Source organism: Lissotriton vulgaris, chromosome 5 (assembly GCF_964263255.1).
Source record: "Lissotriton vulgaris chromosome 5, aLisVul1.2, whole genome shotgun sequence".
NCBI lineage: Eukaryota > Metazoa > Chordata > Amphibia > Caudata > Salamandridae > Lissotriton > Lissotriton vulgaris.
In genome coordinates, this window is record NC_141693.1 from 1,889,799,379 (window position 1) to 1,889,820,559 (window position 21,181).

The 21,181-nt window shown below is 44.9% G+C and overlaps 1 protein-coding gene across 1 annotated transcript in view; it reads left to right on the plus strand.

The window, feature by feature from the left end:
* The first annotated feature begins 5,447 nt into the window (after positions 1-5,447).
* Positions 5,448-21,181, plus strand: part of LOC147717635 (E3 ubiquitin-protein ligase TRIM39-like) — a 333,005-nt gene continuing 317,271 nt past the window's right edge. The window contains exon 1 of the mRNA XM_086924432.1: positions 5,448-5,861. Within this exon, the coding sequence (XP_086780558.1) occupies positions 5,448-5,861 (414 nt within the window). The remainder of the gene's footprint in view (positions 5,862-21,181) is intronic.

Here is a 21,181-nt window from a genome sequence, read left to right on the forward strand (position 1 = left end):
ACACACATCTCCACTGGAAACGCAACAAGGGCGTAAATCTGACAATGAGAATGACATTACTTATCAAGATAGTGATACGAATATGCAATTTCCCATAGAAAAAGAAGAACTAATTAAACTTATAAAACAACAGAAGAACGGCGCTCCGGGACCAAATGGGATTCCGTTTGCGCTCTTGAAAGAAAATCCAGAACTATGGGCAACAATCCTAGAGAAGTTGTATTTAGAAGTCGTGCTGACAGGCAGGGTACCCAAGTCATGGCGTGGATCCCTAATAACCCCAATCTTTAAAAAAGGAAATTGGGCACGGCCAGAATATTACTGGTTGATCACACTGCAAGACTCTGATGCCAAGCTATTTGCCAGAATAATACTAACGAAACTAACTGATTGGGTGACGGAAGAAAAAAGAATGCCTTTAAACCAAACAGGCTTTATTCAAGGATTAGGAACTACTACTAATATACTGGTTCTCGCCTTACTTATGAACAAATCGCTTAGATTAAAGCAACCCTTGTATCTTTGTTTTATAGATTTTAAGTCGGCTTTCGACTGTGTTAACCGAAAATTACTCTGGGAAAAACTAGAAAAAATGAGAATTCCGGCTCCACTACTTAGGCTAATCCGCCTCCTATACTCAGAGACATGGGTGAGGGTGAGGATGGGTGACGGCCACACACTATCCAGTGAGATTCCAGCAAATGAAGGGTTGAAGCAGGGCTGCGTTTTAGCCCCCCTTCTTTTTAATTTGTTTCTTACTGACCTACCAGGAATATTGGACAAAGAAAACGCACATCCGCCAAAACTAGCGGACAAATGGCTCTCAAGTTTGATGTATGCAGACAACGTCATACTTATGAGCCACACAAAAGTGGGCCTTCAGCGCTTAATGAGAAGGACCTATACCTACTCAAAAGAGAATGGAATGGTTATAAATGAGACCAAAACTAAGATTATGGTAGTTGCCAAAAACACTAACATCAAACATAAAAGCCAATGCTTCATGGACAAAATTGAGCTTGAACAAGTAGAGGTCTATAAATATCTAGGCGTATTATTCGATGCAAAGGGCAATTACCATCTACAAAAAGCTGACGCTCAAAGAAAAGCGAACACATTAACTGCTGCATTTAGAACTGTGCAGAAGTCTCTTTCCAGCTTGACCTATGGTCCTCTCCTGAGCATTGTTGGTGCAAAACTCTTACCCACTATTACATATGGTAGTGAAGCTATAATGGGTAAAGATAGTGATACTTTGAACAAAATCTTAACCAGAGTATACCGAGTGCTTTTCCATCTCCCAGCGAACGCTTCCCTGGCGCAAGTAAGGTTGGAGTTTGGCCTAACAAATCAACATTTTGCAAGGCAAGGCCATTTTATTAAAGTATGGAACCAAATAAAAAGTGACCACCAAAATGAGATATCGTTGCTCCTATGGAGAGAAATAAAGAAGGACACTAACTCTAGTACAGCTCTTTACCTTAGAGATGCGATTAATGAATTTGGGATCATGTCTATATGGGAAATTAATATAACCAAGACATCATTTAAGAAAATCATTAATAAAACTGCAGATCACCTATCCATTCTAAAGGATAAGGCTACCCTTACCAAGAGAAAACATGCCTGGACGGTGCTAAACGGCTATAAAAAGAAGGAGATACAACAATATCTGAAAACCCCGTGGACGGAAAAAAACAAGCAGGTGCTCCTTAAAGCGAGATTTGGATCCATGCCAGGGCTATGCCATCTTCCTCCATGGGAATTTCAAGAAACCGAAACAAAATGTAGACTATGTAACAGGGGCGAAGAAGACATTCAACATCTCCTGTGTACCTGCCCTGTACTCCTGCAAGAGAGAAATACATTGCTTAAGGTTCCTCTCAAGTCACGCGGCATACGGACATGCAGGCAGGCAGTGATTAAGTGCATGGACTCAAACGATATTGTTCTAAACGCATCCTTTGTAAAGTTCCTACTGCTGGTTAAAAGGAAACTCGGAGACGTAATTACTGCTAATACTTAATTGTTTGTAAAGGTCTCGAAATTACAATTTTTTGTGATTTTATGCTGTAACACATTTAAAAAAAAATTCCTTTAGATGTGTAATATTGTAAGATTTTAAATAATCATCACAATAAAAATACTTTTTACTTTGATTACCACTATTGTCCCAGATCTGCAAGTACGGAGGCCCTCAAATTTGAAAACCAAGTGGGTCCTTGTGATCACTTGACTCTCCAGCTGTAGAGAAGTTGAGTAGTCGGAAATGCAGCGAAGCAGTAAATAAATACATTACAAGCATTTAGCTACCTGGAATGTACTGAGATAACATTTATCAGTTTGGCTTTTATATGTGTGACCTCTGCCCTAGTTTGTAGATGGGTTACTCCAAAAATCCGGAGTGCAGTAAAGCAGTCCACAGAACAGCAAATTCAATCCCCAGGTGCTCCTACTCGTTCTGGTGCCTAATTCAGTGTTCAATTGTAAATACCGTACCTTCATGAATTCTTGTTTTTCCTGTCTTGGCATGAAAATATTGCAATAACACCGATTAATGCAATTCCTGGTACTCAAAATATATTTGTCGTGGGCCATTTCATTAGTGGACTTGTGGACAAGACAATAGAACTCCCTGATAAATGTACATCGTACGCGCAATTTAACTAGAAGGCTTTATCAATATATGTGAGCATCCATCATTCATTTAAAAAAGTCTGAGCAAAATTGGGCTCGGAAATGACATCGGCATTCGGCTCTCCGCCCTTTCCTCTCCCACCTCCAGTTGGTGTTAATGTATTAAAGCCCGAGCCCACTCTAACGCTATTGGTTTAAATCTGCGCTTGGGCGGGCCAGGGGCAGGACTCCTGAAAAGAATGAATTTGCTTGCCCACGCCCTGCCTAAAAGAATTCGTCGGCGCCCTCGAGGAGGCGCGCCCATTTCGAGGGTCGACACTCCCAGTTCAAGAAGTGAAAACTCCCAGTTTATATTGTTCGATACCCCCAACTCCGCGGCAAACATTCCTACCTCAGGCTGCTGAGTCACGCCAGAGATTCATATACACACTATTCTAGAAGCAGATATTCAGAACTAAGACTGTAACCTCCCCACGCATGACACCTCTCTAGTCTGAGCCCTGTACTTCTTTTTTTTACGAAACAGGTTTTACATTCTAGGCTTTCCCAATCCGACACTGATTGGACTGGCAAAATCCTGTAGCCACGCCTACCTCGCATCCTGGAACTGCTGCCTGTGCACTGCGCGCCATTTCCATCACCATTGGGGTTGCAGTTGTGCACTGGCACCCGGTTTTCATTCGTCATTGCTCAGCAAAAGAGTCCGTGTTGGAGTCACTGATTTAGTTACGAATACTTGTGACCGCGAGACAACACCAGCTCGTGGCTCTCCAAGGCCCCACATTTAGTGGAGCCGCGGCTACTGCAGAGGCCTACACATACTTATTGAGCAGACTGGCACCGAGCCGCCGCAGAATGGCACCCAAGAGGAAGCGTGCTGCAAGTGCTGTGGGCGAAAGGACCAGTATAAGGTAAGACAAATCAATAATTATGCAAAGATACTTGTATATGGTACAGCCGGGTAGCCGCATGCGCGCCTACTGACCTTCACATGCTGCACCCTAGTCAACAGCAGCAGTGGGCGGCTGTTCACTTGACTGAGGTTAGGATCACATTTATTAAAAAAAAACTTATTGCAGCAAAAGTGTAAAAAAGTGATAAAAATCACTCAGAATTCAAGAAAGTGTATTTAATTAACCTGCAGAACCGTTTCACACCAGTACAACAGATTACAGCTCATTGAACAGTATTTTTTAAAAGTGACAGTTTTTTAACATAAATTGAGAAACATTAATTTCCCCCTTCCCTGACAACAATGCAATAGTGAACTAAGGTGCAAGTCGTTTATTGTAGCGCACATTCCAAATTCGTTTATTTCGAGATCCACACACACATAATGATGAAGGAAAGTGACATAACCAAACTGTGCGAACCTAGGCAGTTTTTTTAAAGTGGGGAAGCCGGGATCAATTCCATGTTTTCTGGTTTCACATTCTGCAATTCAGCCACTAGATTTCACACCCACCTTACTGCCGACCCCGTGCCCCTAGCCTCCCACTGCCACCCTGCTGGCATCAGTGCAACCTTCAGTCACATCAAAGACCAAACATTTTGGTCCCTTGGAAAATGTTTGCAAGTACCCATGCATTAAAGGATGCTATGTGTACAGCTGTTTTATGGCGCTCTTGGTTGACTGTAATACTTCCAGCCTGTTGTAAACCGAGAAAGTCACCCCTGAGTAATCGTTTTTGGTGCTGGGAAGGAAACCTCAATCCCACCTAAGGAACAGTTTGCAGAAATGAAGGCCAATTATAAAACGGCATAAATAACAAAACAGGTACGCATTGGCTTTACTTGGTTAAAACTTGCGAGCACAAACCATGTAATTGTAGATATGCTCAGGTTTTTGCATACAAAATTAGTATAGCAAATCGGGAATGGGTGATAATGCATTTATGACATAGGGTTTTTTAAAAGGTGTTTTGTTGGCGTTGCAACCCCTCACACTTCCATTCAACTATTTGTCAGCTTAAAGTTCAACAGCGCTGTATTCATGTGAATACATTCCTTATTAACGTCAGTGAAGATACATGTGTTTCTAAAGCAGCATTATGTATTCTGGGCTGCAATTCCCAGCACCTAAGTAAAGAAATGGTAGCACTCCGTCATTTCTACACAGTTTGTGTTAGGTGTGTGAGTGTATAACTACCTGTTTCTACTTGTTACAGTGTACAAGGCAATCAAGTGTCACTCATGAGCACACCGAAAATCCAGAAATGTCACATATAAGCAATCTGAAACTTTTGCAGCTGTGCACATGCTCCAAGTGCATAGGCTGACCCTATGCTTTTGGTGTATAAGCTAACACTCTCTGCTGCACACACCCCACTCATCTACACACACTCTAGTGCATAGGTTGACTCAGCACTGTTGTACACACTCCCATTTCAGTCACCTGCGCACAGTAAATCTGATGGCCTCCGCGTCTGTTTCATAATTTGGCAGCGCCGGGGCGCCCCTTTGCTGGGGCAGCTGTTGCGCTTAAAAAAATCTAATAACATAACATAATAACATACAAGTGCGCACACACTCGCGCTCTCTCACTCCGAGCGCGTAGGTTGATACTCGTGCGCACACTCCTGAGTGCTTAGGCTGACATTGAGCTCACGTGGAGTGCTCTGCTGCACTTAGCCCCATCTCAGTCCAGGACACTCCCTGCTTTGCTTTTGGCGTCCCCAGGTTAGATTTCTGAAAGTGCAGAACCAATAAAAGAGGGGGCATGTATAAGGATAGCGAGCGACACAGGGACTTTCACTTCACAAGCTGGGAGAAACAAAACTTAACTTGACCTCTTTCTCTCCGACAGGAACATGGCTGCAGCAACTCATCTCCAGAGCCTGAAGGAGGAGGCCACGTGCTCCATATGTCTGGACTATTTCTCAGACCCGGTGTCCGTGGAGTGTGGACATGCCTTTTGTCTGTCCTGTATCAGTCAGTGCTGGGAGGGGCTGCAGACAGACTTCCCATGTCCTCAGTGTAGATCAGTCTCTGAGACCAAATTCCTCCGGCCCAACAGGCAACTGGCGAACGTGGTGGAAATCGCCAAACAGCTTCAGGTATCTACTGGTATCCCCCAGGAGGTGAATATGTGCCGAGAACACGAAGAGAAGCTGAAACTGTTTTGTGAAGTGGACCAGAAGCCCATCTGTGTGGTCTGCAGCATGTCACGTGATCACAAGCAGCACAGGGTGCTCCCCATTCGAGAAGCTGCCCAGGAGTACAAGGTATGTTTGCTGTACACTAAAGCTGGGTTAGTGGTGGGCTAGACTACGGTTCTCGCCATTCAAGAGATTGCATCCTCATTAAGCCTGGACGGAGTTCCGCTACGCAAAGTGCAAAAAAACTGCAGCGATGTGGTGCTGCTTCCTTTCTTCCGAGCGGCAGCTTTCTCAAAGCGAACGAACGGTTTCTCAACACGAGTGGTCGCAAGCAGAGGCGACCACTCGCAATGAGAAATCTGACCGCCCGCGTTGAGAAATCTCACCGGGAGGTTGATTTTCCACGCTCGTCAACTTGGTGTTGACGATCGCAAACGAAGAAAAATCTCGCTAGTAGGTGAATTTTCCTCACTCACGCTTGCCAACTTGACCTTGACGAACGCAAGTAAGGGAAAAAACAGAGCAGAGTTTTTCAGAACTCCACGAGCTCCGCTTAACGCAGAGTGCTGAAAACTCAACGAGCGGAGTTCCTCCCAGATTTAATCCTAATGGATGTGCCTTATGCCACCGGTCTTAAAACCGCGCGGCACACCTCTCAATCAGTATCCAAATTAATCTACACACCTCCCCAGTCATTCCTGATAAAAGGTCACATTGGGCCCTCTAGGGTGAACGATCTGCTAACATATTACAATCATGTATATTGTGTGCGCTTTTAAAGGGCATAGCAAACTATACCTGCAATAGCTGAAATATTAAATATGTTCAGAGATGTCTGATGGCCCCATGTCTTGTGCAACAATTTTAGCAAGTCGTGGTATTCTAGCCAGCAGCATTTTGGGACGTGAAGATTTATCTTTAACTTTGTAAGGATGGGACCATACATCAAAGCAGGCATACTGATTGTATCTGAAATGCCAGTATTGGCCGAAGTTATCTCACAGGTCAAGGGGCAAGTTGCCTGCTGTACTGGAGAATGTGGTAAAATAAAGGCAAATTATTTTTTTGGGTCAACATTTCTTTAACCCCCTCTAAAGTTTTTGATGCAGTTGGATTCCTTTGCTTGCAATTTATTTTTAATTTATTGTATTATTGTTAATAAAATTAGACTAAAACATTGCTATTTTATATTTAATTTAATACATTCTGTCTTAGGATCTCACTTCAATTGTTTATCTGTCTTGATATGTTTTTCACTGCTTATAGTCAGTTGATCATACATTTAAAAACACCACTGAGAATGACGTATTCGTTAGAGGATGTGCCCTTTAGCTAGCTAAATGGTTTTTAGCTTGCTTGCTGTATTTAATATGATATAGAATAATTTTGAAAACCTAAGCGTATACTTTTGGGGGCCTAGGAGCAATTGAAGGGTAGCGTCTTTAAAATGTTTTGAAGACCGTTATCCTATACCAAACGTAGAAAATAGAAACTTCAAAAGTTTATTATCACACGGTAGAGCTAAAATAATACTTTCATGTGCAATGCTTGTGGAAATATAGCTATTGGGATTGTTGAAAGTGGCCTAAGTGTGTGTACTATAGGCAACCCAGTGGAATTATGTGGCAAGGGAAGACAACATTTTGCGTCAGGGTTGACTAAATTATGTTTCAAGAAAAAGCAGATTATGCTGCATAATGCAGCACATTTTCTGATAGTATTCATTATTTTGTCATTTTTGTTAGCACTGTCTAGGCATGGGTTGCACCTCATTATTGCCAAGACAGATGAAGGCGGTTATTCCTTGACATAGATCCGCTTGGCGCGTGGGCGGGGGTGCATATAGGGAAACATACAAGCAGAATCTCTTCATGTTAGTTGGTTGTTAGGCAATGACATTGACATAGAAGCAGTCTTAGCAAATACAGTGCCAGAGACAGGCGTCTCTTTACATATTCACCAATTAAAAATCTGTAGCAGAAAATGTAAATATTTGCTTAATGATTTGGACTGCAATAAAACTGGAGAGACAACCCAGCAAGTCAATGCCGAAGGCAGTTTGCCTAAACAAGCCAGTGACAGCAGGTCAGAACTCCAGTCATGCTCCGTGGTTGAGGCTGCTTCGGAAGGACTGGGGGCGTTACCCATGATGGCTGACGTCTAATGTGCTGCACCGCTCTGGCGTTTGGGTGTAAGAGGCGATAAGGCAGCTGGAGAGCCGCACACCGTCACTGCGTTTGGTGCGGCCTTGCCTCCTGCCACGCACTGCTCCAGCCCCGTCCCGGCGCTCTTAAGGCCTCCGTTTGCAGTATTTCAGGCACCCAGCCGCCCTGGACGGCTCAGGTTCAAGTGGGCACTTTCATGCATTCAAGCCAGTCGTCCTGGACTGAAAGCGGCCAGGATGGAAGGCAAGATGGGTGAAGTTGGGATTGCTGGCGGAGCCTCAGTGTTGCGCGGCCATCTTGGTAGGCAGCCCGGCCACGTCCCCTCTTTATGGAACCCTTGGCAGTAAGATACGTAGGTCAAGGCCCCCCTCCAAGGAGCAGCTAAGATTAAACTCTTTGCGGAGGATATGATTCTCTGTCTAGCCGCAGAGGGGAAAAACATCCTCAATGCGCTTGCCAAAATGCAGACATTCACGGATATCTGGGATAAAAAAGAAACCAGACTAAATCGGAGTTCCTTTTGTTTAATAGCATCTCTTCAGTTCTAACTGCCAAAATGAGGACGCACTACTCTGCTACTCGCCCTGTTAGATATCTGGATATTCAAGTCTCATACCACTTTGCAGATCTATTCCAATTAAACTATATGGCCACCCTTAATAAGGTGTGTGGTTTACTTTTTAATGACAATCCTTGCCCCTAACGATTGTATGGCTCATTGCTCTTATTAAAATGGCTATTCTCATGCTATTTGTTTTTATCTTCTATAATGCCATGATTGAAGTGCCTCAGACTTTTTTTTACAAGATAGACCAAGCACTATATCACTTTCTGTCGTAGATGTAGAAGGCCTGTACAAACTTGAGGGCATTACAACTCAAAACCGAGGATGGTGCTCCCCCACATCATGAAGTATTATCAAGCTGGCTTATCCGAGCAGCAGCCTCAAGTAACCAGTCGAATTGTTTTTACCTCCAGTAAATGCTCTTGGATACCGATATTCTGGTCCAGAAGTGCACCATATGCGAGTTCCTCACACATCTTGGCATTTAGAGTAACTCATACGATACAAAGAGGAATTTGTTCTCCCAATTCCAACAATGCATTCTCAAAAAAAATAAGGAAAATAAAAAAAAAATAGAGCGAAAAAGAAATTTTTGTTACACAAAAAACTGTCCCCAAATCTTTTCAAACTTTTTTGTCCCCCCAACTCGTTTTGCATACAATTGTTCACATTTCCTGACCCTTGTCATTTTGTCAAGCCATTCCTGCACCACTGTTACTTGTGGTGATCGCCAATTCTGCAGTAAAAGTGATCTAGCAACAGCCGTTGCGATATAGACAAATTTAGCCAAATATTCTGGGAGTTGACAATCGGAATCAAAACCAAACAGTAATAGTTTAACGTTACAAACAATTGGAATAGCGTAATAAAATTGAAGAAAATGAAAGATTGCATCCCAAAAAGGCTTAATTTTAAAACAGTATGCCATGGTATGAGACCAGTTCGCTGGATCACATTGGAAACATCTAAAACTATTTACGTCCAAATTAACATACATTTTGGCAATAATAGCAGGATTGGGATACAAGAGCCATTTGCTAAAAAATAACATTCTCCACCAATTGGCGCCACGTAATGAACTAAAATTGAACTTATTAATAGTTTTCCATGTTTCTAGGGGAAGCACTATATTTTCCTGGGTAAACCATTTACGTGTTGCTTTATGAGACAATTCCTCCTCCCGACTATGCCAGGAATTTTTTCCATTCCCATGGCATTTTTATTACAGTATTTATGAAAAGGTCATCAAACATTGGTGACGAAATACTAAGAGAACTCAAATCTAATGTAGTAAAAATTTTAAGGATCTCGATATAAGACCTTATTAATAGAAAATTGCTGGGAATCAGACTTTGCATGGCATCGAGCACTAACCAAGAGCCATTATTCACAAAATCAGCTAGAGTTCGGAACCCGGCACGTTCCCAGTTAACGGTGATAGTAGAATCGATTTTTATTTTTAGAAAAGAAAAAGCACCAAATAGGGGGGTTGATAAATTAAAGAAAGGGAGGGAATATCTTTTAAGCATGGCATTACGTTGTTTAAAAAAACAGTTGAAGGTCTTATATCGGACACATTTTGAGGGATTTAGGTACAAGGAGAGGGGATGGAATCTGAATTTCAGAGCATATTAACTCGAAAAAGAAATTTTCAAAGGCATTTACGCCTGTGGATAAATTCTTAAATCGGTCCAAGTAATATACAAAATATGCATAATAGTATTCTCTTAAATTAGGTAGTGAAAGGCCACCATATTCGGTTCTTTCATAAAGAGTACGAATGTCAATACGAGGGTTTTTTTTCCCCCCAAATAAATGCCGAGAACATCGATTCCACTCTATTCAAAAAAGACCCAGGGAGAAAGATTGGTGTGGTGGAGAATAAGAAATTAAAGAGAGGAAGTATTAACATTTTAATCAGTGCTATTCTTCCAAGGAGAGATAATGGCAATGAATCCCATCGTGCTAACATTAGACGTACTTTTTGAACCAACGGCACAAAATTAAGTATATATAAATCCTGAATTGTAGGGGAATTTTTTTTTCCCAAATACCTTTTAGGTTAATCCGGATGTAAAACCTGGTTAGCACCTCCACAGACCAAAATTTCTGTCTTTTTTTTGTTGATTCGATAACCCCCAACAGCCTCAAATTCTGAAAAGATCTTAATAGCCTGTGTTTGTGATCTGAGATCCGGCTTGATAAGTAGCATGATGTCATCTGCATATAATTTGATTTTAGCCATAAAGGTGACCGTAGGAGGAATCTGAGCACAGTTCCTGATAGCTATGGCTAGAGGTTCAATAAAGTAAGCAAAAAGAACGGGGGACAGGGGGCACCCTTGCCTAGTTCCCCGCTGAACTAAAATTGACCCTGCTATCTGTTTATTAATAATTATATTAGCTGTTGCACCAGTATACAGATTTTGAATTAAGGTGATAATTTGTTTTGGAATTCCGTAATATTTCAAAATAATAAAGTATGTCCCAAACCACCAAATCAAAAGCTTTTTCAGCGTCTAGTAATAAAACCAAAGCCTGTAATCCCCGTGACTCAAAGAAATCTAATGCCTCAATCAAGAAGTGCGTATTGGTGAAAAGCTGTCTACCAACAATAAACCCATTTTGATCGGGTTGAATTAAATCAGACGAAATAGAATTAAAACGAAGTGTCAATAATTTGGTGGCAATTTTATAATCTGAATTTAAAAGTGTAATTGGACGATATGAATTGGGGTCTTTGGAGTCTTTCCCTTTTTTCAAGAAACTAACAACCGTCCCTTCGTGGAAAGAGGCAGGAACTTGCCCGCCATCGAGCATAGAATTTAATAGTAACAGAAACAAATCAGCAAATGAATTGAAGAAAACTAAAAAAAATTCTGTAGAGAATCCGGAAGGACCACAAGCTTTGCCCAAAGGAAGGTCTTTAACAATCAGATCTACTTCTGCACAAGAAAATGGGCATCGCATATTTAGTTGATCATCTAGGGATAGACTTGGAAGTGCATGTCTTCCCAGAAAATTATGCAATTTTTGATGATCAATGGTATGCTGAGTACTATATATATTATGGTAATGAGAAAACATTATAGAGCTTATTTCAGCTTGGTTAGAAGTCTTCACATGAGTTAGCGGATATTTTAACGAATGAATCATATTAGAAGCGGCTTGAGCTTTAGCCTGCCAGGCTAAAAAATTTCCAGTGAAGTTGCTTTCTTCGTAAACGTTTTGAGATTGATTGCGAAAAGCCTCTTTACTCTGTGAATAGTAATAGGCATTCAAATCGCGTTTTGCAGCATTAAGTTGTTCCTGAACATTAGGAGTTGGATTCAAATTTCGTTGTATTGTTAAATCGTTAATTTTTTTGTGAAAGAGAGTTCCTAATGTTTTTTACAGTGTGCCGCTCCGCTGCGTCTTTACTTATGATTATCCCCCGAATAAAAGCCTTCAGAGAATCTCAGATGATGTGTAAAGGGGCTGATCCCAAATTTCGATTTATAAAATCTGAAATCTCTGATTTAAGTATCGTCACCCAATTTGTCTCTTGTAAGTAAGATTTATTAAACATGCAAAGTTAGGTATCTTAATGTTATTTTGAATCAGAGAAAAGTTAATAACCAACATTGCATGATCTGAGAAACCATTATGACAAATTTTCTGTGAAGTAAAATTAAGCTGTCTAGATGCCAAAAAAAGTCAATTCGAGAGGATGTCTTAAACCGAGCCGACCAACAAGTAAATTCACATTTCTGTGGATTTTTCACACGCCATGGATCACATAGATCAAATATTGTCATATTATTTAGCATAATCCGAAGGGATTTAGGTTTAAATTGTTTTTTAGAAGATGAAGTAGAATCCAATTTAGGGTTCATCAGTAAATTGAAATCACCACCTATGACCATATCCCCTCTTAATAATAACAGAGATTGAAACATTGCATCATAAATCTGGGAGTTATCCTCTATAGGGGCATAAAAGCCGACAAAAGTAATAAGTCTTTGTTGAGTTTTGAAGCGGCATGAAGCCCAACACCATCGACCTAGATCATCTTGATCGTCTGAACAATTTCAACTTCTAGTTTTTTATTCAAAAAAAGGGCTACACCTCGTTGTGAGCTAATCGCACATGAGAAACCCCGAAACGAGGCCCATGTTTTAAACATATGAAAATCATCCTTTTTGGTAACGGAGAGATGGGTTTCCTGTAACATTATAACATCCGGATTTTCTGTCCGAATCTATGATTCTATGGCCCGCATTTTTTCCTATTATTTAGACCGTTCACATTCAATGAAATTAATTTCAATCCCCCATTAACAGACATAATACAAATTATTTACAAATGTGATCTGACATTCTGACATCAAATATAACACAAAACCTGTGATGAACTTTTTCACAGAGCACCATCTGACTGCAAAAAACTTTAACATATCCCCCTTTTTTTTCCACCACCCAAACTTCACCCGTGGCCCACCTCCTACTACTCTCTCCCACGCCTGCCACTGGGTCTTGCCCCCAACCATAGAGGTGTCTTGGATTAACACCCCATAAGCTCCCAAGCCCTCCTCCTCCCGCTCCCGCACCCATCCACCAGACCCACCACATACATATCCGTTATGAGACCGTCGCCGAACAGCAGTTATAGAAAAACACAGAAGTAGCCAATACATCTAACCAGGCGACATTTTGCTAAGCAGATCATTAGCTTCATCAACATCTGTTTGGAGATAGAATTTGCCTCTAATCAGCACCTTTAGCTTTGACTGTTGTGCTAAGGAGGCTTGTGCCCCCTTAGCTTTAAACAGGTGCAAGATTTTCACAAACTCCTTTCTGCGCTTAGCAGCAGCAGCAGACATGTCGGAGAAAATCCGGCATTTTGTAGTAGCATTCGCTGCAAATTGACCTTGTTTTATAGCTTTTGACAAAATTGTATGTCTGCAAAATTAACCAGAATAGTACGAGGGAGAGTGGAGTTTGGGAATGGCTGAGCAGGCACCCGATGAACTCGGGTGATTGTCAGATCGCCCTTGAATTCCGGGACGACTTCATGCTGTAGAAAGGAGGTGACCCATTGAAGCATATTCGATCCTTCAATTTTCTCCGGGACCCCTACTATTCTAAGATTGGATCTACGATTGAAATTCCCAGTTCGTCCAGCTTAGATTCCAGAGCCTTGGATGATTTGAAAACATCTATAACATCCTTTTGAAGCTTGGGCATTTCATCCTCTACACTTGAAATTCTGGTCTCGGCTTCCTGAAGTCTAGGAGGAAAAGTAGAAACCATGTCCTCAATTTTGACGAGGCGATTTTGAATCCCGACCAGCTCTGCCCTCTGAAACTGTTTGACTTCACGAATCTCATCTAGAATTAAGTTTAGCATGTCTTTAACTGATATTTGCTTCGTATCTGTACCTGTAGCCAAAATAGTCTCAGTATCCAAAGACAGTATAGGGCTCAGTATATCCACCTGCTCCACACTGCCTGACGTTTTGTGACATATATCTGGATGGACCTGGTTAGTAACTCCATCGTTTACATTAGTGACTCCATCATTTAAATTGGTGACTAGAGCCGTTGCTGGGACGACCCCTGCACTCGAGGTCGGTACTAAAGCTGCACTGGGATCTTTAATGATAACTAAGCCAGGAGTAAGTGAAGTGGAAATAGTGCAACTCGAAGTAGAGGAACTGCCTTTAACCTCAAACAGGGGGAACTGTTTTACAGGTTTATTGACAGCTGTCACATTTGGCTGTGCGCCAGTACTCGCCGCAGGCAGAGAATCTGATTGAATAGTGTCAGCCTGCATTATGTCAGGTGAAATTTTCTTTCCCGAAGCTGCACTTGTAGACTGTAAAACTCCTTCAAGTTCTCCTTCAGAGCTTTCAGAGGAAATCTCTGTTCTGTCTTCCTGCTGACCCACTAATTTTGCCGCTGCCGCTTCTTTAGCCTGAAGGCGTCGAGCTCTCGCCTTAGCACGCACGCCAGTTAGTTTGCCCATCCGAGAGTATGGTTTATTAGAAGAGTGGGTAGAAAGTGGGTAGGAATTGAACCAAAAAAAAAAAAACCCTGGCGAAGCTGCCACCAAAGAGAATCAGTCCATAAAGTCAATACAATAAAGCTGTAAGGCTGACTCCCCAACAAACTTCTTTTCTGCTCACAGTTCATCCGCAGAGGGGAAGAATAAGGCCACAGCAACAGTAATGCATGATGGAGATATAGTCCAATCTGCAGTCTGCAGTCGCCTGACTGCTACAATCAATCAAAAGCAAACTCCTGCCCGAGTGGTCGCTCCCTGGTCTGTCTATCAACAAGACCACCATGGGAGGCAGATCCTTTTCATACCTGGCTGCTAGAACATGGAACTCACTCCCCGCTTACCTTCGCCTTACCCAGAACCACCTAGCATTCAGAAAGCAACTTAAAACTTGGATATTTGACAAGTAATCCTCCCCCTTCCTAAGCGCCTTGAAACCCTCTGGGTATGTAGTGCGCTATACAAATTCTCTGACTTGACTTGACTTGACTCTGTAGAAAAGTAGTGTTTTTCAGCGCAGCGTCGTTCCAGCTATTTAAAAAATGAAGCCTGAGTTCCTTAGATCGTAAAAGGCAGGCACTGTGTATTTGTTAATTAAATTATCGTCTTCAGGATTTGGCAGTGTAAAGTTGCTGTGCGCTTGGTCTAATGCGCGTTTGCCTGTTTCTTGTCGCTTTCTCAGTGCTTTCGCAGTGGTCCCGGTAACACAGGATATCGTTTAGCCTCTCGCCAAATGGAAGATAGCGGCACCGTAATGACCCCCTGCAGCCGTAAACGCCTCGGGCCAACACGGGCAAGCACCTCGAGCGCCTCGGAGAAAAACTGCTAAAGACGCACAGCAGCAACAACGTGGAAGCAGCTTCAGCTCCAGTCTCTGCAAGTGAACGCCATCACACTCGTGGCGGGGAGGATGGGCGTGGAAACAGGAGCGGAACGCTCAGGTGCTACGTGGAGGCGTGGAACTCCACCGTAGCGGCCCAGGCTACAACGTACAATGACCAGAGACAAGGACAGCTCTAGTTCCAGTGTGACTATGTTCTCCGCTGCAGTGATTCAACTCTTCCAACAGCTCAATGTGACCAGAATGACATGGAATGGAATGCTTGGAAGAGTTGAATTACTGCAGCTGAGGACAGGCTGGGTAGGGCTGTCACTTTTAAATCAAGCGCTTTTCCACGGAGTGGCCATAGATAGTTAATCAAGTTAGGCTTTAGCGTCAAAAATATCTTGCAGTGCACCAGAGGCGCAACCAGAGTCAAATTTCGGAGGGTTGGGGGGTGGGGGGGGGGGGAGGGGGGCTAGGGGGGACGGCTAAGAAAAAATTCGGGTGGGGGGCTGAACTTCAAGCAAAAGGCAGAGTGTAGCTGAAGGAGCACTAAGCAGGGGGGGACATCAAAGCCTCATTAACAAGCAAAAGGTCTTTAAAAGACCTGTGAAGGGCTCGGGTGCGGCTGTGTGTGTGCCCGGGATCTGCCTCATCCCGGGCTGCCACACATGACGGAGGGGGGGGGGGGGGGAGGCTGAAGCCCTTTGAGTCCAATGGGCGTTGCACGCCTGCAGTGCACCCCTGCCCATGAGCAGCACAGTGCCACCCTATCTGGGCGAAGCACACACAGCAAACAATACGGTGATGTATTTAATGCTGTTATCACAACGCACTATGATGTTGGATCCATATGGCCCAGAGAGGCCAGGCCAATTATTGACTGCAACAATGTTGCCAAAGCTGTTTTTAACACTTTATAGCCCAGCAACACTCCCCTCCCCCCCCCTCTCCTGGCTTGGCTTATGATGAAATTGCTGCTGCGCAGCTAACAACACAGAACCATCCAAAACAAACTGCACTATTTATAAGGTTGTTTGACTTTACCCCGCACGGGGTCGTTACTTTGGGGAATGCGTTGTAACAGTTTGCGGTGTAAAGCCCTGCGTTGTAAAAGTTTTTGCACAGTAACAACTGCGGGGTAAGAAATGTGGGGTAAAGGATGTTTCCCGATGATTAAAATGCAGCAGTGCCTAAGTGCACATGTCAGTCCCTGGAACTTTAATAGGCATGACTAATGCATTTTAGTGCTGTGATGCGGAAACCATCACTAAAATGCGCTAGTCTAACACCTGATGAGTGGTACTTGACAGGGCTGCGCTTTAGGCTGAAGTGCATTGACAGAGATCAGTGTGAGTTTTAGCACTGCAATAGCAGAGGGTTCAGGAAGCCAAGTTAGGATGCATGAGATACTCAAGCTTCTGAAAATGCCCTTAGCCAGGAGTGTAGGTTTTGGCAGGCACAGCCGCCAGGAACAACAAAATAAAAGGAGGGGGTCAGGAGGAGATGGAAAGGTGATTCTCTTCCTGTATTTTTTAAAACACTCAACAACGTAGAAAGAAAATACACGTGTAAAGCATTTTATTGTTATTATTGATAGTGTCATGTTCTCATTTTACTTATTTTGTGGACATGGTGCATTTGTAAGCTCAATTCCCCAATGTTTGGTCAAAACTGGATGGAGCTTAAACAACGTTACCGAAAATGTTGTATCCTGCTGTCCCTCGGTGGCATTCAAGGGACCTCTGTGGCAATTGCAAATACTCTTTTAGGTGCACATTTAAACTGCAACATTTGTTAAAAGAAATGATTTAATCAATGTTTTCAAGTAAGGTTTGGGGTTCTCCCAAGAACGTTAGAGGCAAAGTAGAGTCAAGCAGTGCATTTGGAAGCATTTTGCACCAGGAATATTGGTAAAATCTAGATCCGACTGAAAAACAAAGTCAAGGAAGATTTGTGATATGCCCAAGGGATTTTGATAACTTTTTTTGACAAATACCACATTACAAGGACACTTGATCTAAAGCATTTATAAGAATTAATGGTATTAAAGGTGGACCTGAAATACGTGCCCCTGTCTCTGTGCAGTGGCATAGCCAGTGGCGGACTATATTAACCAGCGGTGGGGAGGCGGGTCGTGGGGGGCAATGGAGTGAAAATAAAAATACACTTACCTGTCTGCTGCTGCCGCTGCCTTCTCCTTCTCTCGGCCCTCTTCACCCGCAGGGCAGGAAGCACCCAAGCTCAGCCAGAGAATGGGAGGCTGGGCATGTTCTCCATGCAGGCTGTAATGCAGCCTGCATGGAGAACATACAAAGTGCGCATGACGGCTTGACTGGCCCGAGACGGCCGGCCAAAGCCTCATGCACACTAGGAGAAGGCAAACCACTCCTCCACTGCCCTGCTTTGTGAACAAAGTAGCCCGCCCCACCTTAGCTGAACAAGGACGTAAAAATAAAATGATGAAAAGAATGAGTTATCATTTTATTTTTACCTTTTTTACCTCAGTGGGGCGACTCTCCCCCGCCTTAGCAGAGGAGCCACCACTGGGCATAACATTAGCCCTATGATGCGGTGCAGCTTCCCCCCTCCCCCGGCACTGTGCGCAGACGGCAGACCCCTGGCTTGAGAGCTCTTGACTTGGTTCTGGGCGTGGGGGCCCCCAATCAATTAGGGGGTTCAAAGCGCGCTACTCACCCATGAGGGTCTCAAGGCGCTGAGGGGGGAGTGCAACTCCGAGTCAGCCAAAAAGCCAGGCTCTTCCTGAAGGTGTGCAGAGTAGAGGAGCATCTGATGTTGATTGGGAGCTTGTTCCAGGCTGTGGCTGTGGTGTAGGAGTAGGCTCTTCCACCCGCTCTGATTCTGTGGATGCACGGGCTTCTGCTAGGGTGAGGTTGGCAGAGTGGAGGTTTCTTTTGGGTACGTGGAAGGAGACTCTTTCGTTGAGGTATTTGGGCCTGGTGTTGTGGAGGGATTTGTAGGGGTGGGGGAGTAGCTTGTAGGTCACTCTTTTCTCGGCGGGGAGCCAGTGGAGGTCTCGCGGGTGTTGGGTGATGTGTTCATGTTGTGGGATGCCGAGGATGAGTCTGGCCGCAGTGTTCTTGATGGTATGGAGTTTGCGTACCAGGGATTTGTTGATTCCCGCATAGAGGGCATTTCCGTAGTCCAGTCTGCTTGTTATGAGTGCCTAGGTGGCGGTGTTTCTCGCTTTGGGGGTTGATCCACTTGAAGGTCTTGCAGAGGATAAAGAGGGTGTTGAAGCAGGTGGAGGCGACGGCGTTGATCTGTCGGGTCATGGTGAGGGAGGAGTTGAGTTTGATGCTGAGGTTCCGGGTGTGGGGGAGGGGGTGCAGACTGGGCAGTGGGTCACCAGGTGTTGTCCCAAGCTGAGGGAGTGGGTCCAAGGATGAGGACTTCTGTCTTCTCCGAGTTGATCTTCAGACAGCTGCTGCTCATCCTAGCTGCGATCTCTTTCATCCCTTCCTGGAAGGTGAGTCTGGTGGTTTCGGGGTCCTTGGTGAGGGGGAGGATGAGCTGGGTGTCGTCGGCATAGAATACAATGCTGAGTCCATGCTATCTGATGATGGCAGTGAGAGGGGACATGTAGAGGTTGAGAGTGTGGGACTGAGCGATGATCCTTGTGGTATTCCGCAGTTGATCTCTGTGGGTTCAGAATGGAAAGGCGGGAGTCTGATCCTTTGGGTTCTGCAGGTGAGGAAGGAGAGGAGCTAGTCAAAGGCAGTTCCCTGTATTCCGGTGTCTCAGAGTCTTGCTGCGAGGGTGCGGTGGGAGACGGTGTTGAAGGCTGCGGCGAGGTCGAGTAGGAGGAGGGCCGCGATGTGGCCTTGGTTGAGGAGCATGCGGATGTCATCTGTGGCGGCGAGGAGGGCGGTCTCAGTGCCAAGGTTGCTGCAGAATCTGAATTGGGAGGGGTCAAGGATGGAGTTCTCTTCGATGAAGTTTGTCAGCTGGGCGTTGACGATCTTCTCTGTGACTTTGGCTGCGAAGGGAAGGAGAGAGATGGGTCGGTAGTTCTTCAGGTCTGTCGGGTCTGCAGAGGGTTTCTTGAGGAGGGGCTTGACTTTGCGTGTTTCCAGTTTTTGTGGAAAGTGCCGGATTCGAAGGTGGCATTGATGGTGCGTCGTAGCTGTGGCGCTATGGTTTGTGGCGGCTCTGTGGAAGATGTGCGGGGGCAGGGGTCCGTGGGGGCTCCTGAATGAGTGCTCTTCATGGTCAAGGTGGCATATTCGTGGTGACCGGGGTCTGGGCGATGATGGTGGTCCGGCTGTTGTTGCAGGAGTGAAGGGCCTTGATTTTCTGGTGGAAGTAGGAGCGAGCTTGTTGCATAGGTCCTGGGAGGGAGTGACCTCCGTGGCTACGCTGGGGGGTTTGGTGAATTTCTGGATGATGTTGAAGAGTTCCTTAGAGTTGTAGGAGTTGGTGAGGATTTTGTTCCGGATTAAGGTCTTCTTTGTGGATCTTATGTGTTGGTGGTATTCTGTCATGGCGTTTTTGTAGGTGATCAGGTCTTCTGTGGTTTTGCTGTTTCTCCATCGTTTTTCGAGACGTCTGCAGGAGCGTCTGGCTTCTGGGGGTAGTTGGTGAACCATGTGGCCTTCAGGGGGCGTTGTCTGTCATTGGTGCGGAGGGGTGCGAGATTGTCTGCACAGTCGGTGATCCAGCGGTGTAGTTCCTTGGCTGCAGAGTTGGCGTTGGTCAAAGAGGGTAGAGGGTCGCGGCTGAGGGTGGAATTGAGGTGCTCCTCTGTAACCTTGTTCCTGTTTCTTTGTGCGGGTGAGGAGTGGATTTGAGAGCGGTGCGGGTATTCAAAGAGAAGTGTACGCAGTGGTGGTCGTCCAGAGGGGCTGCGTGGTGTGGCTGAAGTGAATGTTGTTCCCACCTGCGAAGATGAGGTCGAGGGTGTGTCCTGCCTTGTGGGTAGGGTGGTGATGAGCTGTTTCAGTCCGATGTTGGCGAGGTTGTCCAGGAGGGCGGTGGAGTTAGGGTCGCTGAGGATGTTGAGGTGAAAGTTCAGTTCTCCAATGAGTATGTAGTCCTTGGAGACAATGGTCTGGGGGGGTGTGATGAGGTCAGCAATGGTGGTGGCGAACGAGGCCGGGGGGGTCTGTAGGCAAAGAGTGGTTCTAGGGCTGGTCTGGATCTGGAAAAGGAGGTGTTCGTTGGTGGCGGAGGAGTCGCTCATGGTTGAGGTGGAGATTTGGAGGGAGCTCTTATGTGCAATGGCGAGTCCTTCTCCTTGGCTGTTGGGGCGGTCCTTCCTCTGGTTTTTGTATCTGTCGGGGATGGCGGTGGTGATGTCGGGGGAGGAGGAGGCGTTGGTCCAGGTTTCCGTGAAGAAACTACTTCTGGCAAGAGGGTGTCAAGGAGTTCCCAGATCTCTACGGCATGTCTGTGCTGGGAGGGCACGTTGAGGAGGATGCACTTCAGGGCTTCTTAGGTGTTGGCGCCTGGTGGTGGCAGCGGCTGTGGGGGGCCGGAGGGTGGTGAAGGTTCGGTGGCAGTTGTGGCAGGAGAAATGGCTGTGGTTGGTGTTCGGCTTGGACAGCTGGCAGTTGTTGTTCCTTCCGGGGTTGAGTGCGAGGAGGACAGCTGAGTTGTGGCGGTGGGTGGTCAAAGAACCAGGGCCTCTGCACGTGGCCGCCATTAAGTAGGGAAGCGCAGCTGGGAAGCAGTAGCGGGAAGCAGCAGGGGGAAGGGGCCGCAGGGGCAGCAGCAACAGGAAGGGAATGGTAGAAGTCACGAAAAAACAAACCGACAAATAACAGTGACAAATAACAGAAAAGAACTAACAGAGGCACAATAACAGAAAAGACAGGCACAATAACAAAAAGA